The 25000-nt window shown below is 43.9% G+C and overlaps 1 protein-coding gene across 5 annotated transcripts in view; it reads right to left on the bottom strand.

Moving 5' to 3' along the window:
* kcnq2b (potassium voltage-gated channel, KQT-like subfamily, member 2b) overlaps positions 1-25000 on the bottom strand; it is a 49682-nt gene that overhangs the window by 19045 nt on the left and 5637 nt on the right. For 4 of the 5 annotated variants that reach the window (XM_076993363.1, XM_076993364.1, XM_076993366.1 and 1 more), the window contains exons 2-8: positions 11464-11554; positions 11159-11285; positions 10651-10826; positions 6975-7100; positions 2668-2778; positions 1914-2009; positions 486-580 (exon numbers count right to left, since the gene is read on the bottom strand). In XM_076993363.1, the coding sequence (XP_076849478.1) occupies positions 486-580; positions 1914-2009; positions 2668-2778; positions 6975-7100; positions 10651-10826; positions 11159-11285; positions 11464-11554 (822 nt within the window). Of the gene's footprint in view, positions 1-485; positions 581-756; positions 953-1868; positions 2010-2667; positions 2779-6974; positions 7101-10650; positions 10827-11158; positions 11286-11463; positions 11555-25000 lie in introns of those variants that run through there. The other variant, XM_076993368.1, reaches the window with a different exon arrangement.

Genomic DNA, 25000 nt, shown 5'->3' with positions numbered 1-25000 from the left:
CCACACTGCACTGTGATGATCAGCACATGACGTGGGATTAAATAGAGCTTTGAACAGGCTCGAGTTACAAGGGTTTTGATGTTTAAAATTGTAGAACCATATCCCTGTTTTTTCCACACCTATGAGGCAATCCCAGCATTTTTTTTTACCATTGCTAGCATGCTCGGTGCAGCACCTTAAAGGTTCTGCAAATGCATATTAACATTTACCCCCCTAACGAAAGTATAAACAGCAGGGTTCTGCTCGACCTTCACAAATACACCCTAACTGCCCCCACCACGTCCCCTACCCACCACCCCTGGCTAAGACGTCAGTGTGGATCAATGCAAGTGCTGCATCCATCTCATCTGACACCCAGGAGAACCACTGAGGGAAAGAAAGAGAAGTTAAGGATAGCGGTGTTTATTATGGGATGGAGAAGAGTGTCTGCAATGGAAAGTGATGGCATGTGATCACAGAGAGAGCGCAGAGAGGGAGACTGGTACCTGTACATGGGAACTGATACAGTCCTCTCATAGTAGTCCCAGGTAGACTGCAGGTCTGTGCGATTCAGATTGGTGGCATAAACCCTCCAGGCAGCCTAAAGGATTGCATCAGATAGAAATGACTTTGAACATGTGCACTGTGCTCTTGGGAGGTAATTAAGGGCCTAACATGGTGCCTGGATAATATCATGGTCTCCATATCTATATTATGTACAACTAAAGAATTAGGAACTACAATGATATTTTTGAAATTATATTACTGGACCTTTCAGATGCGGGCTGTACAGTTCTGCATGACTGATGACTCTCTGTCTCCCCCGAGAATATACTGAGCACGCCATACCCTTTCTGTTCTGAGCATTTAAAACCGCTTCCATTACATTCAGCCGGATCGTGGATTGCAATCTTGCAGTGATGCAGATCACTTAAGCGTATGCTACATTCTCAATGTTCAATTCATCATGTGCCTGTGGGGTGAACTGAGATTAGTGCTGGGGGTTCAGCCATAGTGCAACAAGAATTCGCACACAGGTAACGTTCACCAGGCATTTGTTTGGCTATTACTCAGAGAGCTCAGGCTACATTTCCTCTGCTCTGCTTTATTCACGTTTTTCCTGGCTCCTTTGTGACATCATATTATTAATATTAATATCCCTTTGATTGAACACCCTCCTTTGTATGGGAGCTACAGTCTTGGAGATGCGATAATATCGTTTTCCTCCTTCAGGAGTTCAGTTGATTTACACCAGGCTTATTTACACATCTCAGATATCCATGTTGAAATGTTTTCCAGAACATTGTTCCTGCCACATATTGTTGGCACAAATTGGCATGTTTTGTCAGTGCTGTGCTATCTATAGTCTCTGGTTAAATATTGGCACTGTGATGTCTGACGCCATGACTGTTTATCTTAAGGTGTCCAATCTCCCCCTTCTTATAGATTATGATTCTCCTGCCTTTCTGTTTAGCAGTACAGAATCCTTCCAGACAAATTAAATACACAATATAATCATGATGTTTCCTTTTTTAACAAACATAAATCCTTTGACTGTCACTGATCATGATACATCCTCATATGTTAGAGTAAACATAACAAGATAAGATAACAGCTACCAAACCAGATCATGACCAAATAATAATGGTTTTGGATTTGCTGTGTTTGTGTGTGTGTGTTTGTGTGTGTGTGTTTGTGTGTGCTAGGGTGGGATTTCTATCTCATCAAATAAATAGTGCTACTGATGAACCTGATGTTGTCAATTTGAAACATTTTCAAAATAAACTATATTTTCTTTCCTGAAGAACTTTCAGTTCTCATGCATCTAGTAAAATGAAAACTGCATCACTAATGAAGTTTAATGTGGGAGAGAATGATATTGGCTTTACCTGCGCGTGGATCACTGATGCCATGCATAAACATATGTTGTTCACCTGAATAAGGCCTGCAGCTGGGTTCCGCCGTTTCTCAAAGTGTTTCTGCCGATGTTGCTCCTGGACCTTCAAGGCAAAGCCAGAGCCCAAGATCCCCTATAGATCACATGACAAAGCACAATTAACGTGGGAGCTTCAGGCAGGGCTAGTTTTATTTAACGTGTGCAAGTCTTGTGGGTTCCAAAAGTGCAGCATCTTAAAAGTGCAAAAGTGCACACCCTGATGTACACACACACACACACACACACACACACACACACACACACACACACACACACACACACACACTCTCTTCCTGTGCTTTGTTCCTCGCTCCTGTGTGCAACGAATGCCCCAAGTGCTACTGCAACTGCTGTGTCACTCCGCTTTGAGAATTACTGCCAGCACTATTGCCTTTCTTTGCTTTCATTTCTGCTCAACGCAGTGCTTTGTTACTTGTTTCAAAGGCGAATAAAGACACTCCCTCCCACACTGGCATCCGGCTTCCTCTCACCCTAGTTCACTTATTAACGCAGAAACACCGTCCACCAGCACGAAGGGGAATCCGGTCCCCTCTGCTCTTAATGAAAACAGATCCAGATCTCATCATAGCACTCAACCACAACGGCTGCACGCGCCTCTGTCGCTCATTTCAGGCTTTGTCTGACTAAACGAGTGGGTAGTCCAGGTTTAAGCTCCACTCCTCCATCAAGGTTAACCGGTCAAGGCCGTAAAGTTGGGCTGCTCCTTTCCCTGCGAGACTCTGTAGACTTACCGCAGGCAGGGCGAAGAAGGACACGCCGATGAGGGTGAAGGTGGCTGCCAGGAGCCGCCCGTTCCACGTTATTGGATACTTGTCTCCATACCCGATGGTAGTCAGCGTGATCTAAGAAAGGGGAAGAAATGAATTAAGGTTCATGTTTCATTTCATTACTGGTGTCAGTCCCTTTGATGTACTGCATTCTGTAAAAATAAACAAATATTTTTTTGCATAAAATGAAAGAGGAAAAATTACATGAGTCCTAGAAAAAAAAAGAAGAGACTTGTTTAAGTGTGTAGACAGAATAAATGTATATATTACAGCTCATTTTTCATATATATTATATTGTTTTATGTCTGGACTAAGACTGATGGTTTCTGTCATTCCTGGGGACTGTTGAAGTCATTCTAACATGTTAGGGTCACAGCCCCATGTTCCCATATCACCACTGGAATAACCTTCTACATTTCTTCTTTCAGTGCATGGTGTTGTTCCAAATTTCACATTCCCTCCTTCATATGTTTCTATCATTTGGGACTGCCACATCTATAACCACTGCAGTTTTCTGCATCTTGTCCACTATTCAGTGTCTGATTGGTTCACTACTTGCTTATGTGTATGGATCCTTGGAATTGTTTGGACGTACTCTTGGAAGAACTCCTGGATGTTACGTGCATCATCCTACAGTATGGGGCAGATTCTGTGTCAGAATTACAGAACCTCAGGCACGTTGATCACTCTTTGTGGTTCCTTTTGGCCTCAAGACTCACCAGCTCATATAATTTGCAAATGTTTCTACATGATCTCCACTGCTGGATTTCCCTGCCAGCGTCATTCATCCTGGTACTAAGTGGTGGATTGTCTCAGGGGCTCTTTTGCACAACAGGAGCTTACATATTGTGGACAGGCAGGTTGGTGGTGTGTAGTCAGATGGTGTTTAATGCTTGCTATGGTTTTGCGTGACAAATACTCTCCTAGCTTGTGTTAGCCCGCCCAGACGGGAGCCTATAGTTATAAATTGGTTCATTTCTTCTGCCAGGTAGCCGTGAAAAGCTTAGTCAAAAGCCAGATCCTGTCATTACCAGGTGCTGTTCAGTTCTGTTTGTGATCCACTCTTATCTGCTTTTATATTGCTTACTCATTCCTGCATTGGGACACTGTGGGGCCCTGCTCTGAGATGTCTTTAAAAACTGAGCACTGGTGTAGTGATGATTCATTCTCCCATTCTTGCAGTAGAGTTATTTTTTGACTCTCGGTTGATCCACATTCTTACTGCGAGTTTACTTTGGCTAGCTTCTTTTGGCCACCAGGGGCATATCCCTGTCATCTGGCTGTCTGTGCTGTTAACCTGTGATTAGCAGATGCCAAAGCCCCACTTACAGGTCACCAATCTGCATCACCCATCATCTTTGATCTTTATAACCTCCTGACGTTCTGTCCGTTTGCTGACCTCCATCCAAGTTGTCTTTATTTTGGTTTACAACCAAGATTTCCAAGAGAAATCTAATAAAGCCTCTGTGTTGGCCTGGGGCTCTCTACTGAATCCCTGTGTACAACAGAACATTGTATTCTGCAATGTTTGTGCTTGTTGGGAACTTTCCTTTCTTGGATGGCATGAGCCTGACAAACATCCTATGCTAATGTCAGAACTGTATTTACTTTGAACTTTAATTCATTCATAAATTCAATTTGTGTCAAGTCAAATGAGGAACCTAAACTTACACATTAATTGTAGTCTTAGAAACAAAATCCAGAACCTGATTCAGGTCATGAATTCCCATTTACAGTTTGTTGCATCTGCAATTCAAGTTCAAGCTTCATGTTGTTGTCAGGTTTGAAAAAACTGCATTAAACTTACTGTTACAGGGAAAAATGTATGTAGATTGTTCTAGATGCATTTCGATTGACCTCTATTGACCTTGTAGTCATTTCCAGAGAACTCCATAAGGATTTTAGATTATAATACATTAATATGGACTGTTCTGGAAAATAATAAATGTGCCTTTATCCATATATGAATAATCAAGTTCCATACACATATTCTGTGTGAAACTCCTGTTGTGAAAGTTTCATGACTTCATTTCCACAGAAAACAAATGCTGATGATATACAGTGGAGTTTCCATTGAGATTGATGACAGAGATAAAAAACGTTTATTTGCTTTAAAATGCTTCTTAAAGCTTCTTAACATACAATTTGTGGCAATTGGAGGGTTCTGCCTCTTTAAAAAAGTAACAGGACAAAATAAGACAAAATAAGAGACAAAATAAGAGTCAAGCAGTAGTTCACCTGGAACAAACCACTGCCACTAGGTAAGTGCTTTAGCAATGACAGCTCAGTATTACTGTATGTACAATAGTCCTAAGGCCCAAACTGCAGTGGATTTATCTGAAGGTACAGTTTTGAAATATGGATCTTATAAGCCCAGACAAATTATAAAATGATTGTTGTATCTAATTGTTTAAAAATGCTGTAGGGAGGTAAACACATGCCTGCAATTTTGTAGAATATAAGATATAAGAATATATCTGTGTAAAATTCTCATAAGCAATTATTTATCTATTTTGGATTAATTAATGATCAAATCACTAGATTTTGAGATTTTGTTTTCGTGAATTGTTTATCTTACACACATCTTAATTGTCTTGAAAACAAGTTTGCTCAAAGTATGTCTGTCTTAATGTAAGCAAGGGCTCCAAAGAATTCTAGCCTAGTAGTCATGTGGTAGAAATCAACATTAATATATTCATATAATCATTCAATGGTGACTTAATAAAAAGACTGAAAAGCCAGCGATAATTCTGATTAGTTATGGTTGAGAGTGACTAAACAATGACACATATTAGACCTTTGGTGTTGACAGTATTAACCACATCAAAGGTAACTAAAAAGTAGTCAATCCTTGGCAGTATTTAAGGACATAAGAGTAAAAAGAATAACCTCTATGTGCGTGACATATTTAACACATTCATCACTGCCATAGAGGGTGGTGGCCTTTAAGTGTATCCATAAATGAACCCAAATAGCACTTGTGGTTGCTGCGCATTATTACATTCGTGGTATTGCCATCTGGGATTGCATCAGTTGTTATAAAGTATTTATCATGACAGGTGTTTCTTAAAGAATGTAAAAGAAACCCTGTGATGGAGGCCATTGGATCAGGGAGCTCATTTCAGTTGAGAGACTGTCAGTGTAATGACTTCAGCAGACAAGGCAAAGTGCCTCAGAAGACCATCATTCTGAACTCAGAGCTTCACAGTGAAATGACGAGGGTTGGTCACCTCTAGCTCTCTCAGTGATCATATCATGGAATTTCCTTCACCATTCCACAACCTCCGCTATGCAATCTGGGAAGATGTACAACCATATGACCCTTGTAGTCCAAGTTGCAGCCTCTCCTATAAGAAGTAAAATGAACTGTTTTTCTCAGATGAAATGCGCTCAGCCGTTGATCAATGATTTTCTTCCTCAGGTGGTTTCAGCTTGAGAACCCGATAAGCTCCTAAAAATGGGCCTTGTGGTTCAGGAATCAGGGCAGCACCACATTTATCTCACCTTTCCTCCTGGGTTGCCAACTATTTCAATACTATCCCTCAAACCCGTGGAGTTTTCGCTTCTATTCGTGTTTTGTATGTCAGCTATGGCTGCTGTAAGGAAGCTAATCCGAGCCTCATGGTCTTGCATCGGCGACGTTTTTCTCCGTGAGCGTCTGCAGTGCTGTCTGTACTGAATGGAAGAGACTGCTCTAATTTGTGAAGCCTTTAATTTATGGTTCAGAAACTCTTGGGGGAAATCCTCTCCTATGTCATTTGTACAGATCTGGACGCTGGCTGGGATCATGGCTAAATACATCTTCACCGGCTGACCCTGACCAACGGGATTCAGCTGTTTTAGGTAGCACTTAAATAACACAAAGTTAGACTAACACAGGTTTAGAGCTGATTGTGGAACTGTACAAACGACAGGTTAAATGAGAGATGGAGAAAAAGGAACAACACGTCTGCTCCATATACAGCTCTCTAGCGCCCTGAGTCCATAAACTCTTAAATTAACTCCTGAACTCTTGAGTAATAGTCTCTGAACCAAAACTGGTAGTTGTGAAGACAACCACTAACGAATATATCACTATATTGCTGGTAAATACTGCACAATGAGGTAACTGAGAACAGTCTTCTGGCCCCACCGTTTATGCAGCCATTCAAAGTAAATATTATGTCACCTGTGCTCTTGTGACAATACGCAGTGTGTTCTGGTTGTGTTTTTATGCGAGTTGTGGGGTTGACTGAATTGTCATGGTTCTTCATGTAAGTGATGACACTCACCAGGCCCCACCACAGTGCATCAGCGTAGGTCGCAAACATCTCGTTATCCTCCTTCTCAGCCAAATAGACAAGGAAAGAGGCCAAGATCAGACATAGGAAGCCAATGTACCAAGCTGTGATCAGCTCCTGCCAAGGCCAAGCACAAGCACACACACACACACACACACACACACACACACACACACACACACACACACACAAGTAAATAACATTCAAACCAATACAAATCCAGTGAAATATAGATGCAGATGGGTATATATATTTTTATTTGATATTCATTAAACAGGATTTGAAACAATTCTGTGGTCCATCATTAACACACAACCAACCCACAATCCTATAAATTATGTAACATTCATAAAAAATTCATACGTTATTATACTTTTTATGAATTTGACAAGAGAGGGACCACCACGTGAAAGTAAAAGCACTAATCCATGTCTGAAAACACAAACATCCCCCTTTAGTCATAAATTATTGCTTCATTGTACTATTGTGTACATATTGTAGTACAGTGTGCTTCCCTACAATATTAATGCACTAGACCAAATTCAGCTTCAATGATTCATTCCTGGTGTAGTTTTGTAAACTAATACCCAACAAAGTGTTTCGGAACAGGAACCTGCGGTCATAACAACAAACAACAAAAAAAGATGATCTGGGAGAAAGCAATATGAGTACAACCACCCACTCAAAAAAGGGAGTTAGCCTCTGGCTAGAATGTAGCCAAATTTCAAATAGAATTAACAATTACCTGCTCAAATGAAAAACAAAGCATTTGTAAGAGTATATTGACAGCTAATGTAAAGTAAGCTAACTGTCTGGAGGGCACACCTGTTAAAAGCCCTGCTTGGTAATTAGCCACATTTGGATAGACCTCTATACTGGGAGGTGAATAAGCAGCATAATCTCTTTAGATTCTATCGCCAGGACACACGTAGTGAGTTATCCGTCTGCACGATAAACTGATGTGCTCACTCATGCAGGACGGCCCCGGCCCTGACAAACGTCCAACGACAGACTCTGTTTACATTACTGGGAGCATATACTACACCTTCCTACACTGACCTTCTAGTCAATTATCAGCAGTAAGTTGGGGGAAATAACAGGAGGGAAAGAGAAAAAGACAAAAGATGTCCTTGACAAGTAATCAATGTTGCAAAACTGACCACTGCATTCAGTGCAATAGCTAAACGGTCTCATAATATGTCTTCTGCTGACAGTGACACTGATTCACAAGCTCCTTGCGTTAATGAGAGTAATTTAAACCAGCACGTTCGCTATAAAGACTAATTAGAACACCTACCGGAAGAGCAAAGCATGACACAGCAGATCCCTGACAAACTGTTAACAAGACCAGCGAAGAAAAGTGACTTCAAAGATCTGCGTTGTCAGCAAGGGCTTTCTTCCTTCTTAACTACAGAGCAGGCAACTTTCCCCAGAGAACTGGGACGCCGGGGTAACATACCAGTCTAGCAGACGGACAGAACAGGGACCTACAAACCCCTTTTTTTGTCCAGACGTGGACCGGAGTTTGACTTTGGACAAGTCCTTGCTCAATGCAGCAGTCACCCGTTCTCCTGTGAGGACAACGACTTCGATCCAACCGGGTTAGGAGGCACGTTGACCTCATACTGTCATTCCAACAGCTACTGAATAAATAGGAGTTTAATAACTAAATATAATACCTTTGGCTTAAGAGCTACATTTTAATTAAAGATTAAGCAGATGGTAGTGGCTGGGCCATGGATTGCTCCGGTGTTTCCAATGTGGACGATAATGTGTTGAGTTGGCATAATGCACAGCTGGTGCAGACGGGTGTGGAGGCGTCTCCACGGGAGGGTCCGGAGGAGAGCCCTGGCCTTGCTTTGCTGCTTCAGCCTAGCATGCTAGCTGGCTGGGGCAACCAGAGAGGTCAGACAGCTAAGCCTGGCGTGTTGCGCCAAGGCATTATCACAAGTGTACTAACTGGAGTTCACAAAGCAGGGTCAGGTGAAGGACTGTCCGGTAGGCGAGCTCCTACCGGTCGAGCCGAAGGGGTTTCCCCGCCCTCCGACGGCTACCGGCTTTAAACACGCGCGCAAAATGCTGAGGAGTCAAAGGCGAGCTAAAATTAGAGGCCACTAAAGATAGGCGGTTATACTGTAGGTACACCAAGGCATGGTGGGAGAGCAGATGGGAACCCTGGCGAATGTTTGTTACGCTTTGGGTCAAAGCGAGCACCTCAGTGACACGGGCGATTAATAATGAAAGACTCTGAGACACGGGAGCACAGCTGTGCAGTGGGGATGTGCTACAGAGAGACTTTGATTGTGGTAGATGGAGAGCCCTAGATGGAGAACCTTTTAAAGCAGTTTAATGCTGCTTTAATATTGCAATGGCTTCATGTTTGGCAGATTTTGTAATAATGTAACAGATATTGTGGTGCTAATATATAGAAATGATATAAAAATAATTTAAAAATGGACGTAAACGTGTAATAATAATAACACTATACAAATTGATATATGTTAATATCAGCACCACACCAATTGTGTAGAAGATTGTTCACATCTGATGCAAGTTAGTGACTTTCTCATAACCTCCACAATGAGTTACATACTAAACATCTGCATGTGCTACATACTAAACCTTTGCATGTGTACATACTAAACCTCTGCATGTGCTGCATACTAAACCTTTGCATGTGCTGCATACTAAACCTCTGCATGTGCTACATACTAAACCTCTGGATGTGCTACATACTAAACCTTTGCATGTGCTACATACTAAACCTCTGCATGTGCTACATACTAAACCTCTGCATGTGCTACATACTAAACCTCTGGATGTGCTGCATACTAAACCTCTGCATGTGCTACATATTAAACATCTGCATGTGCTACATACTAAACCTTTGGCTGTGCTACATACTAAACCTCTGCATGTGCTACATACTAAACATCTGCATGTGCTACATACTAAACATCTGCATGTGCTACATACTAAACATCTGCATGTGCTACATACTAAACCTCTGCATGTGCTACATACTAAACATCTGCATGTGCTACATACTAAACATCTGCATGTGCTACATACTAAACATCTGCATGTTTAGTATGTAGCACATCTGTGCCAGATCTCTGCCACTAGCTGTTCTGGAAGTCCAGTTGAAAGCCAACCATCCATTTCCTATATGTTCTCAGTCACACACCAAATCCATTCTATCAGCATTTCTCATTAGCGTGCTCACAGCTCCAGAGCTTCACGTGATGTTCAAGAGGAGGTCTGCTTGGTTGAGCGGCTGTTAGCAGTCGATCTACGGTCTTCATCATAGTGAGAGATAAGGCAGGCCTTGATGAATGAAACTCACAGAGAGGCCTCCTGTGAGAACAGCTGCTTTACTCTGTGTGCATTAAATGTGTTTGAGGCAGCAAAGCTGGTGCAAACTTGCACCGATGTGATGGCCTTAATACGTGTTTAAAACCAGATGATTGAGTATGGAGTCGTACAAAGGAGAAGCTTCTGCAAACAAAATCTGTGACAGCAGGATGTTGCAAGGAGGCTTAACCAATGGGGGGCTCGTGCAGCCGTCCTCTGCCAATTACCAACAGGGATTCTGGTTGCCATGGCGACCGAGCCACTCGGCAAAGCCGCGGCGGGGTCACGACCGATCTTCGGCGGTGTCGGGTACCTTGCTGTGAGCGTAGACAACAGATCCCAGGAGCTTCCAGGTTCCCCCACGACGGTCCATGCGGATCATCCGCAGGATCTGGAGGAAGCGGAGACTCCTGATGGCCGAGGTGGCGAAGACGTTGCCCTGCGTGCCGGCCGCCAGCACCGAGATGGAGGCTATTAGCACCATAATGTCTGTGACACACGGAAAACCAGGAGTGATTACGCGGACACTTGGGATAGAAAAAATAGAGACAGCCATTTTTGATTCTGCACAGCCTGGCTGGGAGCATAGTTGCTGGGTTAAAGGGATGAGCAGTGATGTGTGGACATGAGTAGATTCCGTAGCTCCAGACTACATGTTCTTTATTCATTCATTTGGATTCGAGGAAGGTTATTCAAATGCAAGGAAGCTAATTCAAATGACATGAAGCAAAATATTTAAAAGGGTTAACAAAAAATGTACACATTTTGTGAACTAGACAGTAAAATGTTAATCTTTATTAAACAGGCCTTCCTGTGCTTACCTATGACACAAAAAGGTTTGCGAGCAAATTTCAGCCTGCCCCTCCATCCTCTGTATCGACAACAGCATCCTGCTGACCAGATTCTTACGATGTATTCCACTCCAAAGACCACGATCGTCACTATTTCCTACACACACACACACACACCAGACATAACGGCATTGCATAACAGAATTTTTTTTTTACACATACTACTTGTATATACTCAATCTACAATGAAATGAGTGAAAATGCCACCTTGTGTAATCATTTGTAAAGTTGATGTATAATGTGTAAGGTTGAGGTATTATGTAATAATGACATACCAATATATACAAAGCGTCCTCTGAGCTCTTTTCATATTCCTTAATGGTCGAGAAGACGGAGAGGACCAAACACGAGAACACCAGCAAGAACCTGAAAGAGAGCACGCCGTTCTTACTTACACATTAACATTAGATTAACATTTTTTAAAACATGAATATTTACATTCACAGTTTCTCATAGCATTGTTTTTGTTAACTTTTCCTAGTTTTAGATGACGTGTTGTTCCCGACCGAATTGGCTCGATTCAGCAGAAAGCGCTGATCTGGCAGCAGCGTGGACACACGACGCCCGGTGCGGTGTGCGTGTACCTCCCGCTACCACACCACGGCTTCCTCTCCCCTTTCACCTGGACGAGAGGCCAGGAAACACAACACTGGCTATTGACCCAAACGCCATGATCCCCAGGTTACAAGGTAGTACAGTGCAGCGTATTGATACCAAATAGACATCGATAGGCCGAAATACAGAGCTCAAATTTTGCAATGGAGGCAGGAAACCATGGCATAACAAGTGTCTGAGCTGCAGGGGAAGGATTGTTGTATACCGTACCCTTCTGGGATTACATAACGCGAGACGCGGTTATTTCTTCAGCCTTGCGGCACTGAGGTAATTAAGTGACAGCAGTCATCGTTACGTAACCTGCCGTTTTTGGCAATAGAAAAGAGGATAAATATAACGTAATATCAGCACTTAACATCTCTTGTCTATTTTCGAAGCTAATGTAAACTTTAACGCACGATGTAGCTGCAAGCAGGGAATCTCGTCGGTTAGACACCACTGTATTCGAGCCAAACATTTAGCGAGGACATTCCCAACAGCTGGTTCATACTTTCCCCCTCTAGTCATTATTTGACTGACATCTGCAATTAGTGATTCTAGTTTGACAGAACTGTTTATTTAGAGAGAACTTCCTAGGGTGTTCTTCCGAGAAATGACTTCTGCAAAGTACCCTTCACAAAATAACATTAGCACCATAACATCATCTATGTTGACCGGTGCCCATCAGTGACACTCACTCTCATACTCTTTCCTATTAATTCAAGATATAATAAAAACTAAATGCCAAAAGCCTACAATTATAGTGGTGCAAGTGTTAAAGGACATTCAGGAATAGAAACAAGAGAGTCCAACCCCCTCGTAGTGCCTGTGGTAAATATTTGACTGTGGGGAGATGTTTTCTTTGCTTGTCAGGAAATGTCTAATGTTAACATATTTAATATGATTGAATTAGAGGAAGACTGAATGAAAATGCCAGTCTGTTTCTCCAGGCTCATGTTGTTTGGTGTTTTGGAGTCATGTATAATGATTATAAGTGCACTGAATTGTGGGGCAAAACTAGTCTCTCTGCCTTTTCAAATATTTCCTGAGAGTAAATCAATGGTCAGGACCTGTTCCAATTGTCACGTTGAGGACCCCGGCCCCTCCCTTTTGGGCGTGTGTCAACGTAGTCCACGTGCTTTGTCTGCGTCAGTGTATATACGTGGGTAGGGTTTTGTTGTGTGATTAATAAGTCTCACCTGTGAATCGTCTCGTGATCACGTGGGGCTACTGTGGTTTGTCTACTTAATGTGCGCTCGCGCAGTGTCCTGTGCTCGTCAATGTCTAAAGTCTACACGCTGTGTGTGTGAGTGTATCTCTGTTCTTCGTGCGCTATTGCGCAATTCCCGTGTATAAGTAAAAGTGACGTATCTGTGAAGGATTGTGTGTCTCGTTCTTCGCCGCGACCCCACCGTCACAGATTGACGAGCCTCAAGAGACACAGAAAATGCCAGGATACGCAACCCGGCCAAAGAAGGCACAGCGCCCCAGCAAGCGGCGTCACCGTACCTCTTCCTCCCCTCCACGCAGTCCGGCCACGCCGACTACGGAGCAGCTCCAACAGGACCCGGAGTGCTCCTACATGCTGTGCGCAGCTCGGGAGACCGCCATTCCCTGGCTGGCGGAGGAGTACCGCCAGACGGCGGTAAAAGTGTGGCAGGAGCGACACCCCTTGTCTTCCCGGGAGCCCTCGCCCATACGGGTGGGCTTCGCCGAACTCTATGAAGAGGGGAGGACACCTGAGGAGGAGCCCGAGGAGAACCCCTCTCCGCGACACGAGGCTATGCCGACGGTCGAGGAGTTGGAGACCGACCCAGTGTGCGCCCTCCAGCTGTCCACAGCCCAGGGGCTAGTGGAGAGGGACCCCGAGCTGGCGGAGTTCTTCCGCCAGGGCGCGGTGAGGCTGTGGAGGGAGCGACACTCCCCTCCGTCCCGCGCTCCCTCGTCGCCGAGGGTGGACTCCGGGGTTTTCGGAGCGGTCGAGACCTCCCCGGAGAACGAGTTCGGGGCAGGGGACTCCACGGAGGAGGAGCAGGACGAAGAGGAAGATGAGGGCGAAGAACCCGCTCCCTCGTTGTGCGACGCCTCCACCGTAGACTACGGTGGAGAAGAGGAGGAGGCCTACCCTCCGTCTTTATGTGACGCATCCACCGTAGACTACGGTGGGGAGGGAGAGGACTACCCTCCTTCAGAGAGCGAGTCCGCTACCGAGGACTACGGTGGAGAGGAGGAGGAAGCCTACCCTCCGTCTTTAGGTGACGCATCCACCGTAGACTACGGCGGGGAGGGAGAGGACTACCCTCCTTCAGAGAGCGAGGACTACGGTGAAGAGGAGGAGGAGGAGTCGGAGGACGACGACTACCTCCCTCCGCCCGTGGGTTCCGCTCCTACCGAGGAGGAGGAGCAAGAGGACTACCCTCCATTGGGGTGCTCCACGCCTACCGCCGACTACGGTGAGACGGAGGGGGACTCCTATACGGAGGAAGAGGAGGACAGTCCGCCTGCCTCGGTGAGGTCGGTTAGGACCGTGAAAGGGAGTGCGGAGCGTCGTCCACACTCCGATCGCTCCGGCGAGAGCGCGATGGACTGCTCCCGGGGTGGCAGCCCGGAGCAGTCCATGGAGTGGAGCCGGGGGACGGAGGACATGGACATCGACGGGGAAACACCAAACGGCCCGCACGGGGCGTCTGCCAGCCGCGCTGCATCAGGCGCGCAAGCCCGCCGCGCTGCATCAGGCGCACAAGCCCGCCGCGCTGCATCAGGCGCACAAGCCCGCCGCGGAGCACCTGGCGCGAACGCCAACCGCGCTGTACCAGGCGCGCAAGCCAGCCGCGCTGTACCAGGCAGAGACCAGGCAGCAAAGGCTGGAGCAGGACAAGTACCCGCAGCGCCTGCAGCACCCGATCTCTCTCCCCTAGTCGCTCTCCTCCTGGCGCGCAGCCTGGCGCCCGTTTCATGTGTGAGTGTGCCAGTGTTCGTATGTCTGCCCGTTTGTGTACCAAACCCCCTTTTCCCGTTTATTCCGATGTATGTCAGTGTGCCTGTGTGTGTATTCGTGTCTGTTCCGTTTAATGTGTCTTCCGTCTTTTCCCCCGTCTTCCCAGGGAGGGTGTTCTAGGCGGTCCGTGGCGGACGCTTCCCCAAGGGCGGTCACCTCCCAGACGCAGGACTGAGCGCGTCGGATCCGCCCATCGTCGTGGGTTCGGGGCACTCGGTCCTGTTGGCACCCCGGGACGGGTAGTGCCCTTGGAGGGGGCGTCTGTCACGTTGAGGACCCCGGCCCCTCCCTTTTGGGCGTGTGTCAACGTAGTCCACGTGCTTTGTCTGCGTCAGTGTATATACGTGGGTAGGGTTTTGTTGTGTGATTAATAAGTGAATCGTCTCGTGATCACGTGGGGCTACTGTGGTTTGTCTACTTAATGTGCGCTCGCGCAGTGTCCTGTGCTCGTCAATGTCTAAAGTCTACACGCTGTGTGTGTGAGTGTATCTCTGTTCTTCGTGCGCTATTGCGCAATTCCCGTGTATAAGTAAAAGTGACGTATCTGTGAAGGATTGTGTGTCTCGTTCTTCGCCGCGACCCCACCGTCACACCAATAATGAGGGCCATTATGTTGACCATTGATCATAGGGAAATGGGAGCTGGAGCCGGCTGTAACTCTTCCAAACCTGAAACATTTTATTGGGTGCAACCTCGATCTTCAAAAATAGGAGACCCCAGATTGATGCATTCATTACGGTTAAGTTATCGGTCCTACTTCATGTGCAAGGTGACTGGGAGAGGCTAAGGGGCCTGTTGTTACACTGATGTGCTATTGTGTTAAGGGCAGAGATGCATCTCCAGTAGTAGTGTATGTTTTAGAGCCAATAAACAAGCAGTAAACTAGACGAAACATCAGATCCTCGTGATCCAGACCAACATACTTGTCTCAGCACTGTAGACGTGGGAGAGACGAGTGAGGCGGTCTTGCTTGGACACTCTGACAACTGCAGCTGAAAGTGAGGGTCCCTCCAGTGGAAACCACCTACCTGCCACACTGACACGCACAAAAGACAAGCGTGAACTACAGGTAGTGTGAAACTGCGTCATCATGGAGGTAGCGATATGTGCCACCAGTGATGGATAGATGCCTGGGGGCAAGAACACCTCTTCCATTCACAGGATGGTGCTATATTAGCTTATCTAAACGGTTTTACTGGAACAGTGAGTGGAAAAAATAAATAATCAACATAACTGGTTCCCACTGAACATCATAAGCTCAATACTAATAATCTGAATTCAATTTCAGTGGGAGTGTATCTGCCGACACTGGATACAACTGTCATTTTATCACAGGCTGAAACCTCAACCTCCTTTAGAAGAACCATCATACCACAGACACACCATAGAGTATTGATCATGGGCACAACTCCGCTTTGAAAAGCGCAGGACACGTTTTATTAATTAAATTTACACATTAAATTCAGCTGCTTCTCAAGTACATGTTTCCTTTAAGTCCTCACATATGGGTGGACACTGAAAATAAATAATTGCTGGGACTTTTAGAGTACACTTTCAAAAAGTGTAAATTATACCTGTGATATCAATAACTATATATTTTTTCACTTTTTAATAGAAAGCAATCAAGCAGGTGTTTCAACTATTACAGCCCAAGTTATACAAGTGGCATGGAATGATAAATAAAAATCAGCAGTATTGATTGTAAAATCTGGAATTCTCAGAGGTAATACGTAATCTGCAGAATGGTTGGAATAGGGAAAATCAATCCATTTTGGAATGAAAACTGGACTCGTATAGCTTTCTGCTTCAATAGCTTGGGGTGAATTATGACCCCTACATTCAATGAGTTATGGAAGCACCCAAAGCACCTTACCTCAGACTATGATGTACAATCTATAAACCTCACCTCAGGAAACTCAGGGTTAGATTAAAACCGCACAAGATCCACTAATCTAGACTGCAAATTAGATTCCGACACCCTTGTCAGAAATGCTGTGAATGTGTAGTTTTCAACGCACACAGCAGATCTTTCAGTCGTTAATGATCAATTAGTTAATTATTAACTACCGTATATAGTACATTCAAGGGTGGATTTTGTTTTTCCTGTGTAATTTCTTAAATGTTTATCTTCTAATTTTTGTAATCCAGAAATGCCAATAAGAGATTGATGGAATCTTCACTGATGGTTCTGAACGGTCCCATAATCATCCCATAAGTGAAAACCTTTTCTCAATAAAAGCACCGTCCTCAGAGGTAAAAGTGATTAAACCCATAACCATGTGTTCCAGAGACATTCTGTAATGCTATACATTTTCCTCAGCCCTGGATTGTCTCTCTTGTGGTCGGGTGAGTTCATGATATTGATCGGCCATTGATTACCACCACAAAGGTATCAGAAACAGCTGCTGGAAGAGAAGCATCTCGACACATCACGCCACTGGCCGAACCCCAGCAAATCACATCAAAACTAATAATATATGTCTCTTTCATTAGACTGGGAGCGTGTGGCGGCCATGGCTGGCCAGCTGGTTTCCCACATCTCCTTCTCTCTGTCTTCATCTGTCCTTAATGCATTCTCTCCACGCACTGGTCTCGGTCTCTAATGCAGCCAGACAGCCTGGAGGAAACGCTGCCCACTCAGCTAACACTGCTCGCGAGAGAGAGTGGAGTGAGCGAGGAGGAGGAGGAGGAGGAGGAGGAGAGATTGAGATGAAGCAGGGGGATGAGAAGCAGAGGAAGGTGGACAGCTAGGGGTTGTGAGAGGGACAACGAAGGAGAAGGCCAAGGAGAGACAGAGAGAACTGAGATGACAGAGAGATGGGGGAAGGGAGAGAGGGAGAGACAGACAGACAGCAACAGCATCCTTTTCATAATTCCATCATTCAGATACAGGTGAAAATCCGTCTGGTAATCTATATTTTCTGTCCCATTGCATATCTGAGTGCAACTGCATAACACTTTTGGAAGCCTTATATAATCAGTTTTATAGAATGAACACACATTCATACACGCAGACAGGCCTGACAAAGTCAATGTAAGCCTAATGTATAAAAAAAAAACCCTCAAAACTTTGATTTTAAAAAGATGCAATATAGTACAACTAATATAAACTTTTTTCAAGGGTGGAGGCTCTAGAATTGTTCCTCTAGAACCCTTAATCTAGAATTCCTTCACTGGAACCCTTCATCTAGAACCCTTCCTCTAGAATACCTCCTCTGGAACCCTTCATCTAGAACCCTTCATCTAGAATACCTCCTCTGGAACCCTTCATCTAGAACCCTTCCTCTAGAATACCTCCTCTGGAACCCTTCATCTAGAATCCTCCCTCTGGAACCCTTCATCTAGAACCCTTCATCTAGAATACCTCCTCTGGAACCCTTCATCTAGAACCCTTCCTCTAGAATACCTCCTCTGGAACCCTTCATCTAGAACCCTTCCTCTAGAATACCTCTTCTGGAACCCTTCCTCTAGAACCCTTCCTCATGGGAGGAACTGAACATGGAGATGAGTAGAATATTAATCAGTTCACCTTCATGCAGTACTGCATCTTTAAGATCACTCCACTTTAAACAGAGGGTGTTCACAGCACGTTTCTGTGTGTTAACGTGCAATGGCCTCTGCCTTTCTGTGGACTCGGTGGGCTTTAATGGGCCTCTGCTGAAGTATTTGTTTGGTGCTTGGTCATTTAAATATCTGCTGGCATGAACAGTCAGAGATCAAAATGGTGGATATCCCTGTTTCCCTCCCTCATTCTGTATTTCCTGATCAAAATCGATTTTCTGTTCACATGTGTTTAATGTGACGTACATCCAACATTAAAACAATGCTTCACGTGGCATGTTCACCATAGCTGAGTGCAGAGTGAGTAGAGGATTTGGAAGCAGCGTGTTCACACCTTTTTGTACTTATAATGAGTGAAAGTACAAAGACATGAAAATGTCCAGAAATTGTGTTACTCATTTCTTACATGTTAAACACAAGTAAGAGTTTTATAAATACTGCTCTCCGGGGGTTTCTCTGCATGGTGTTTATCCCACATCCACTGAAGCGCGGCTACAGATGTGAAGTCATGGCGTCTACTTCAAATCACTTCACTGACACCGAAATCCTCCCCTCACTGCTGTTGTTCATCCTTCCTTCATCCTTCCTTCATCCTTCCTTCCCACCAGCGTGGAATGACAACAAATATTAATATAAAAGTCACACGTATTCAGATCTGGTTATTCAGTCGCATTGCTGTGTGTCGTTACATTTTGCATTTCAGTACTACATACAAGTGACCTAAATCAGAATTTAAAATGTCAGATATAATGCTTTTTTTCTTGCTGTTCACTTCACTTTCCAAATTACAAATTTGACTTACATCAAACAAACTCCATAATTTCACGCTGACAGGAAGGTGAAATGCGCAGTGTTGGTCTGCAGAGAGGAGAGAAGCGGCTGCTACGGCCTCCACAGAGAGCCGTAATTAAAATCTTGACCCTCTTGCTTCCTCACCCTCATTATAATTTGCAGAATTTGCAGCTGGCCTCATTAACATGAGCAGTAGAGGAGTGGCTGCTATGGTTTGCTGAAGTCACAAGATGAATGTCAGGTGAAGCGTTGTTCTGTTACGAATGCAGGTCAGTTCTGGTGATCATAGGCTACTTAAAAAAAAAAACAACGTGAACGAGCAAACAAACAAAGATTTGCGTCGTAAACAGGAATGGGGCCACGTTGTAACAACCATTGCTATTGTGGGGTTGTTTTGTGGTTTGCTTTTGTGTTTTAGGTCCTACAGCTCCTCCCGACTGGTCCCAGTCGTGTCCACGTGTTTCTTCAGGTGTGGTCTGTTCCTCCTGTGTGTCATTCCTCTCCCCAGCTGGACGCCTCACCCTGACGCTACGAACATAAAGCCGACTTGGAGACCTAGACAATAGATGACCTAGATAATACAGTCGCATTGTGGTTTGACTGCGTGCTCCGTGGATTCTGAAGCTGTGTTCTTTTGTAGGAAAGGTGGTTTCCCGTGTTCTGGGTGTTTGTTTGGTTTTGGCCTGGTTGACTCCTGACGATCAATCCCACTACTCCAGATCAATAAATAACCCCATGATTGTTCCACCTTAATTGACAGTCTTTCATTGCTGTTATGTTCTGTGCCCAACCCAGAACTAGACCTGCAGTGTGAATGCAGCCTTGGTGGTAAGTGGTGGATTTAGAGCCCAGTAATTTGTCTAAGTTTCTCCCCACCTGATTCTACTAATTACATATAATTAGAAACTTAAAGAATCAGCTGAGAGCAATAGATGTTCAGAGCATGCCAGCAACGCTCAGACATCTTCCAAGGGAGAGAGATGGACAGCACAGATAACTCATCTTGAAAATTACCTTGTTTATCTAGCGAGACCTCTTTTGATAACCGCCCAAAAGATTATCTTGTGGGCTGAACGTGTCCCATGGAAGTGACCAGTGTTGCGAATAACGCGGCGTTAGGTAACGGCGTCATTTTGTCAGTAACGGGATAATATAATTAATTACTTTTTGTGTCGTTACAACGCCGTTGACGTTACTGGTCATTAAAAGCGGTGCGTTACTATATATTGATATACTAACAGTAATCCGAGCGGACCGCTGTCCAGGCTAGTGAGAAGTAACAGATCTCGATAGGTCACAGTTCTCGGTGTAACAACTGTTTAACTTAACAAGTCAGTAAGCGAATCAGAGCCAGTGTTTTTACACGCGCGCCGAAGCACGCCAGTGACACGGAGAGACATGCAAACGGAGAAGAGGCTGAAATGGCGAGTCAGGAGCAAGCCGAAGAAAAATTTGCATTTTCAAGGTGGCGATATAAACATTATTTAAGAAAATACTTGAAGTTCCTGAATGTCTACCAGACTGGGTATTTGATTTATTTAATTAAGGATAGAGGTTTTATTGTTAAGTTTACTTCTGTTGTGAACAAACCAGTTGTCTCAGGTTGAGAGAATTTAATTTAATTTGATAGATGTAAATGCACTTTATATAGTATAACTCTTTACTTTTGCTTTTTTTTTTTTTTTTTTTTTTTACAAAGAATTGGGATTTTAAAGGATTTTATCTTGCACTGGTCTGTGGATGTGCAATAAATATCAAAAGTTAAACACCTTTCTGATCTACTCATTTCAACTGACTGTAAAAACTGCTTTTTCAAAAAAAAAATCCTTATTCATCGGCATATAACTTTTTTAAAACTGTAACGCAAATAGTTACTTTCCCTGGTAACGAGTTACTTTTATAATAGAGTAATTTAGTTACTAACTCAGTTACTTTTTTTAACAAGTAGTGAGTAACTATAACTAATTACTTTTTAAAAGTAACGTTCCCAACATTGGAAGTGACTAAAAGTCATTAAGGAAGCTTTTAAGCAGCAGCAGGCTAGGATGAGTGTTGCCTTTGCCACAGCCTGGATCAAGGGATCAAGCCCAAACCGGCTACGGCTGCTCCGTTCTCCACTCTCTGTAGCTCACGCTAGGTCTCCCCCAGGACCCATAAAAGTTCCCTTCAAAGCCTTTGTTTAGTTTTTTTACTACAGGCATGGAGACGTGTTATGGCCCAAATGCTGCAGAGCACTGACAGTTCCTAAACAGAACACAACAACAGGCACCTTTAGGGTACCCTGAGAAGAAGTATGCTGAGAAGAAGTATGCTGAGAAGAAGTATGCTGAGAAGAAGTATGCTGAGAAGAAGTACGCTGAGAAGAAGTACGCTGAGAAGAAGTACTTGTTAGCCAAACTGAATCAAGGACCACCAGACACCAGAATTGTTTTGCCCCTGGTTATAGGGCTAGTGAACTCTCACCTTGATCCTTTCCACTTCAACACCCCCTCATCTGCTTACATGGTCCAGTGAACAGCAAGGGCTCTACAACCCCACAAAACACACACCGCCACCCACCTACAATGCACACAATCAGTCAGTAGAAAGCATTTAATTCACACCATACACTTGACAACTCTCTTACTCTTATTTCTATATGATTGGAATAGTTCTGTTTTTTATAAAGATTTTATATCACACCCGGTTTTGATTGAAGACCAGCTGGAAATGCTGACTCCAAATATCACTGTAGAGTGGGACTGTTAACTCCCTGTGCATGTGTCAATTATGTCTTGGTCTCAAGAGAACTTTTGGTCCTGGACATGAACATGATGGTGAGAACGTGTCTCAGGACTGTGCATGAAATGTGTGGGTCCAGTTCTGTCCTCTCCGTTACACTGAAGGTTGACTATACATCTGCACATTTATTATAGACCCAGTGACAGGACTACCATCAATTTTCAGCTGCAATTTCAGTCTACTTGCATCATAAAAAAAATTTCTGACACTCTCAAAAAGGAATAACTTAAGATTTATATTTGAATTCAGTTGGTTGCTGAGTGAAATATGATGATTAATTCTTGATAACAGTTAGGTCCGCCGAGATTTCCCTCAGGGAAGATGATCTAGGCTTGGACAACATGCCCTCTATGAACAAGCACTGACATCATAGGTACACATAGCCCACCTCGTCGTGACACTCAATTACAGTTTGAGATGCTTGAAGAACACACACATACACACAAACACACACACACACACAAAGATGCCTGTAAAGATGAGGCATATTTAATCCAAAACCAGAGTAGCAGACTAAGAAATTAAAGTCTGATGGAAGAGAGACCAACTGAAACAGAAATACAACAGTGAAGGCAAAAGAGGTAAAGTATTGCACACGCAGTATGCAAGATCTTTCACAAACGGGAAAGTAGCAGCCTGCAGACATACCTCACTCAGCGTTGAAGCAGAACCAGGTATGAGCACTAATTAAGGGGCTGGTGATACCTCACACTGATAGTCTGGTGAAGAGGGCATGTAAAACACACCCTGAGCTCACTTTAATCCAATCTCTTGCCTTAGTTACCGCAGGGAATTCAAAACCTATACACTTCACAGCATTTATTCCATGTGCACGTGAAGAATGTGCAGCGTAATGTTGTGAAACGTGTCTGAATTGTCCTCAGACATCACTGCACACACAGACGTCCTCGCCTCACTGTAGGTAAAAAGCAGAACGTGGAGAAAGTGAAACTGACAGATAGGATGAAATGACAGATGTCTCTCGCTTATCCTGCTCTCCCCGGAGGACGAGGACGCACAGGTCCGATGTTCTGGCTTTTCTTTTTTTTTTAAGAACAAAAGTGGCAAAAATATCTCTGCAATCCTGTTTTCCTCTCTCGTATATACACACACACACACATAGTGTCAAAAGTGCACGCCCAGTGTCAGTGTGTGTGAAGTAAAAGCTAGAGGAAGGGTCCATAGGGGATTATGCTCGGCCTAGCTGTCAAAAAATTCTTTTGTGTCACTGCTCTAGATAGACAGAGTGAGAGGGAGGGAGGGAGAGAGGGAGGAAGAGAGGGAGAGAATCAAACTGTCAGCTCCCGAGAAAGGCTGGTGCTTTTCAAATGCATTATCCTCATACAAACACTATAAAATTTGGTTGTCAGCAATCAGTTGCTCTTGTGATTGCAATATGTTTACCCTGTCCTCAGTACAGACACACACACACACACACACACACACACACACACACACACACACACACACACACACACACACACTCTCTCTCTCCAGTAGCCAGTAGTCGCCTGAGCCAGATTTGTTCTGGCAATCTATTATGTCAGCACAGCCTTCCAACTCTAGAAAGTAGTGAGAGGTATTCTATAAAACAGTGCACCCAAAACCAACCAATCGTTCAGGAAAAGAGGTCAGCACAGTCTTGCCTACACAATCAAAGCTGCATTCTTCCCTACTGGATGGAAGCACCATGCTTGTATGCGTAAAATAACAACTATTATTAGTCACAGTCAATGTCATTTCACCACATATTCAGAAACTCATTTTTTTTCTAGGTTTAATTCCTCTTACTGATCAATACTTTAAATGGCAGTGACATATGGCTTCAAATGTCTATAAGTGGAACGCATGGGAAAGGAACTTTTTTCAGTGCTGGTGGATATACATCGAGTATCTGGAGTACCTATCAACCCACCAGCTGTAAAAGAAGACATGTTTAGGTGTGGGCTGTCTCGAGAAACATGGAACCACAAGCTGTAAAAGTGTCAACTGTCCATGGCAAAAACTGCCATGCAGTCTTTATCCGTGCATCGTTAATGTTAACTAAGGTAGCTCATGTCACATTTTGTAGAACATTGTTGGCATTGTTTGTTGTTTGGGAAACGATCACAAAAAAACATCGTTACCCGTTACCTATGGAGTTTGAGCTTGATCTTTACTGGTGTAGCTACTGTAAATATCTCAATGCGGTTTCATTACTAGCATTTATTTAAATGCCAGAACCCCATCTTTTGATGATTGGTACATGAACTACCTACATACACACTAGGTTCACACGCGACACAGGCACTAGTCAGCAAGACCATATGACCTTAGCCAAACATACAAAAATGAAGCTAATAATTAGCTAATAACTAACCATTCACACACGTCACTTTATATCCTTGATTCTCTAACGTATTCAAGTAAAAGGAACCTATTCTATGAGCAAACCCAATGTATGTTTAACTGAATCACAAGTCATATAGATTGATGATGTTTTGAGTACATTGCATATACATGTTTTGACTATATGTACACCCACAAATACATCATGTGCAACATAAATAAAAGTTTTATTTATATGCATTTCATTGTTTACATTGTATTTAAATATTAATATAAAAGGTATGAATATTTATATCACAGTGTTACTTATTATATGCAGTGGAAACCTTCTTGTGTTTCCCGAGACAGACAGGTGCTAAAGGGGGCCTACACATTAGCCATCACTATGACAGAGATATTATTGGCCATGATATATTATTTACGTAACAAGACATGGTGACAAAAGGTATGAGCCGTCATGCGTATTTTTGTGTTTTGTTGTGGTGTGTGTGTGTGTGTGTGTGCGCACTTTTGATTAATGGTCTTAGCTGATGATGTGCTACAAGTACATGCTGATTAAGGCATTACTGCTCTGCTGTGTGTGTGTGTGTGTGTGTGTGTGTGTGTGTGTGTGTGTGTGTCACAGACACAGGCTTGTGCACACACGTGGTGAAGTGACTCAAATGATCAGTGTTTTAATGTAATTTGAGTCATTGTATGTCCAGCTATTCGCAGCTGTGATGGCTCATTGGGTGTGGTACACGTTATCGGCCATCCGA

Source organism: Brachyhypopomus gauderio, unplaced genomic scaffold, assembly GCF_052324685.1.
Source record: "Brachyhypopomus gauderio isolate BG-103 unplaced genomic scaffold, BGAUD_0.2 sc111, whole genome shotgun sequence".
Taxonomy (NCBI): Eukaryota; Metazoa; Chordata; class Actinopteri; order Gymnotiformes; family Hypopomidae; genus Brachyhypopomus; species Brachyhypopomus gauderio.
The sequence above is the reverse complement of the archived record's forward strand: the minus strand, read 5'-3'. Positions and strand labels throughout refer to the sequence as shown.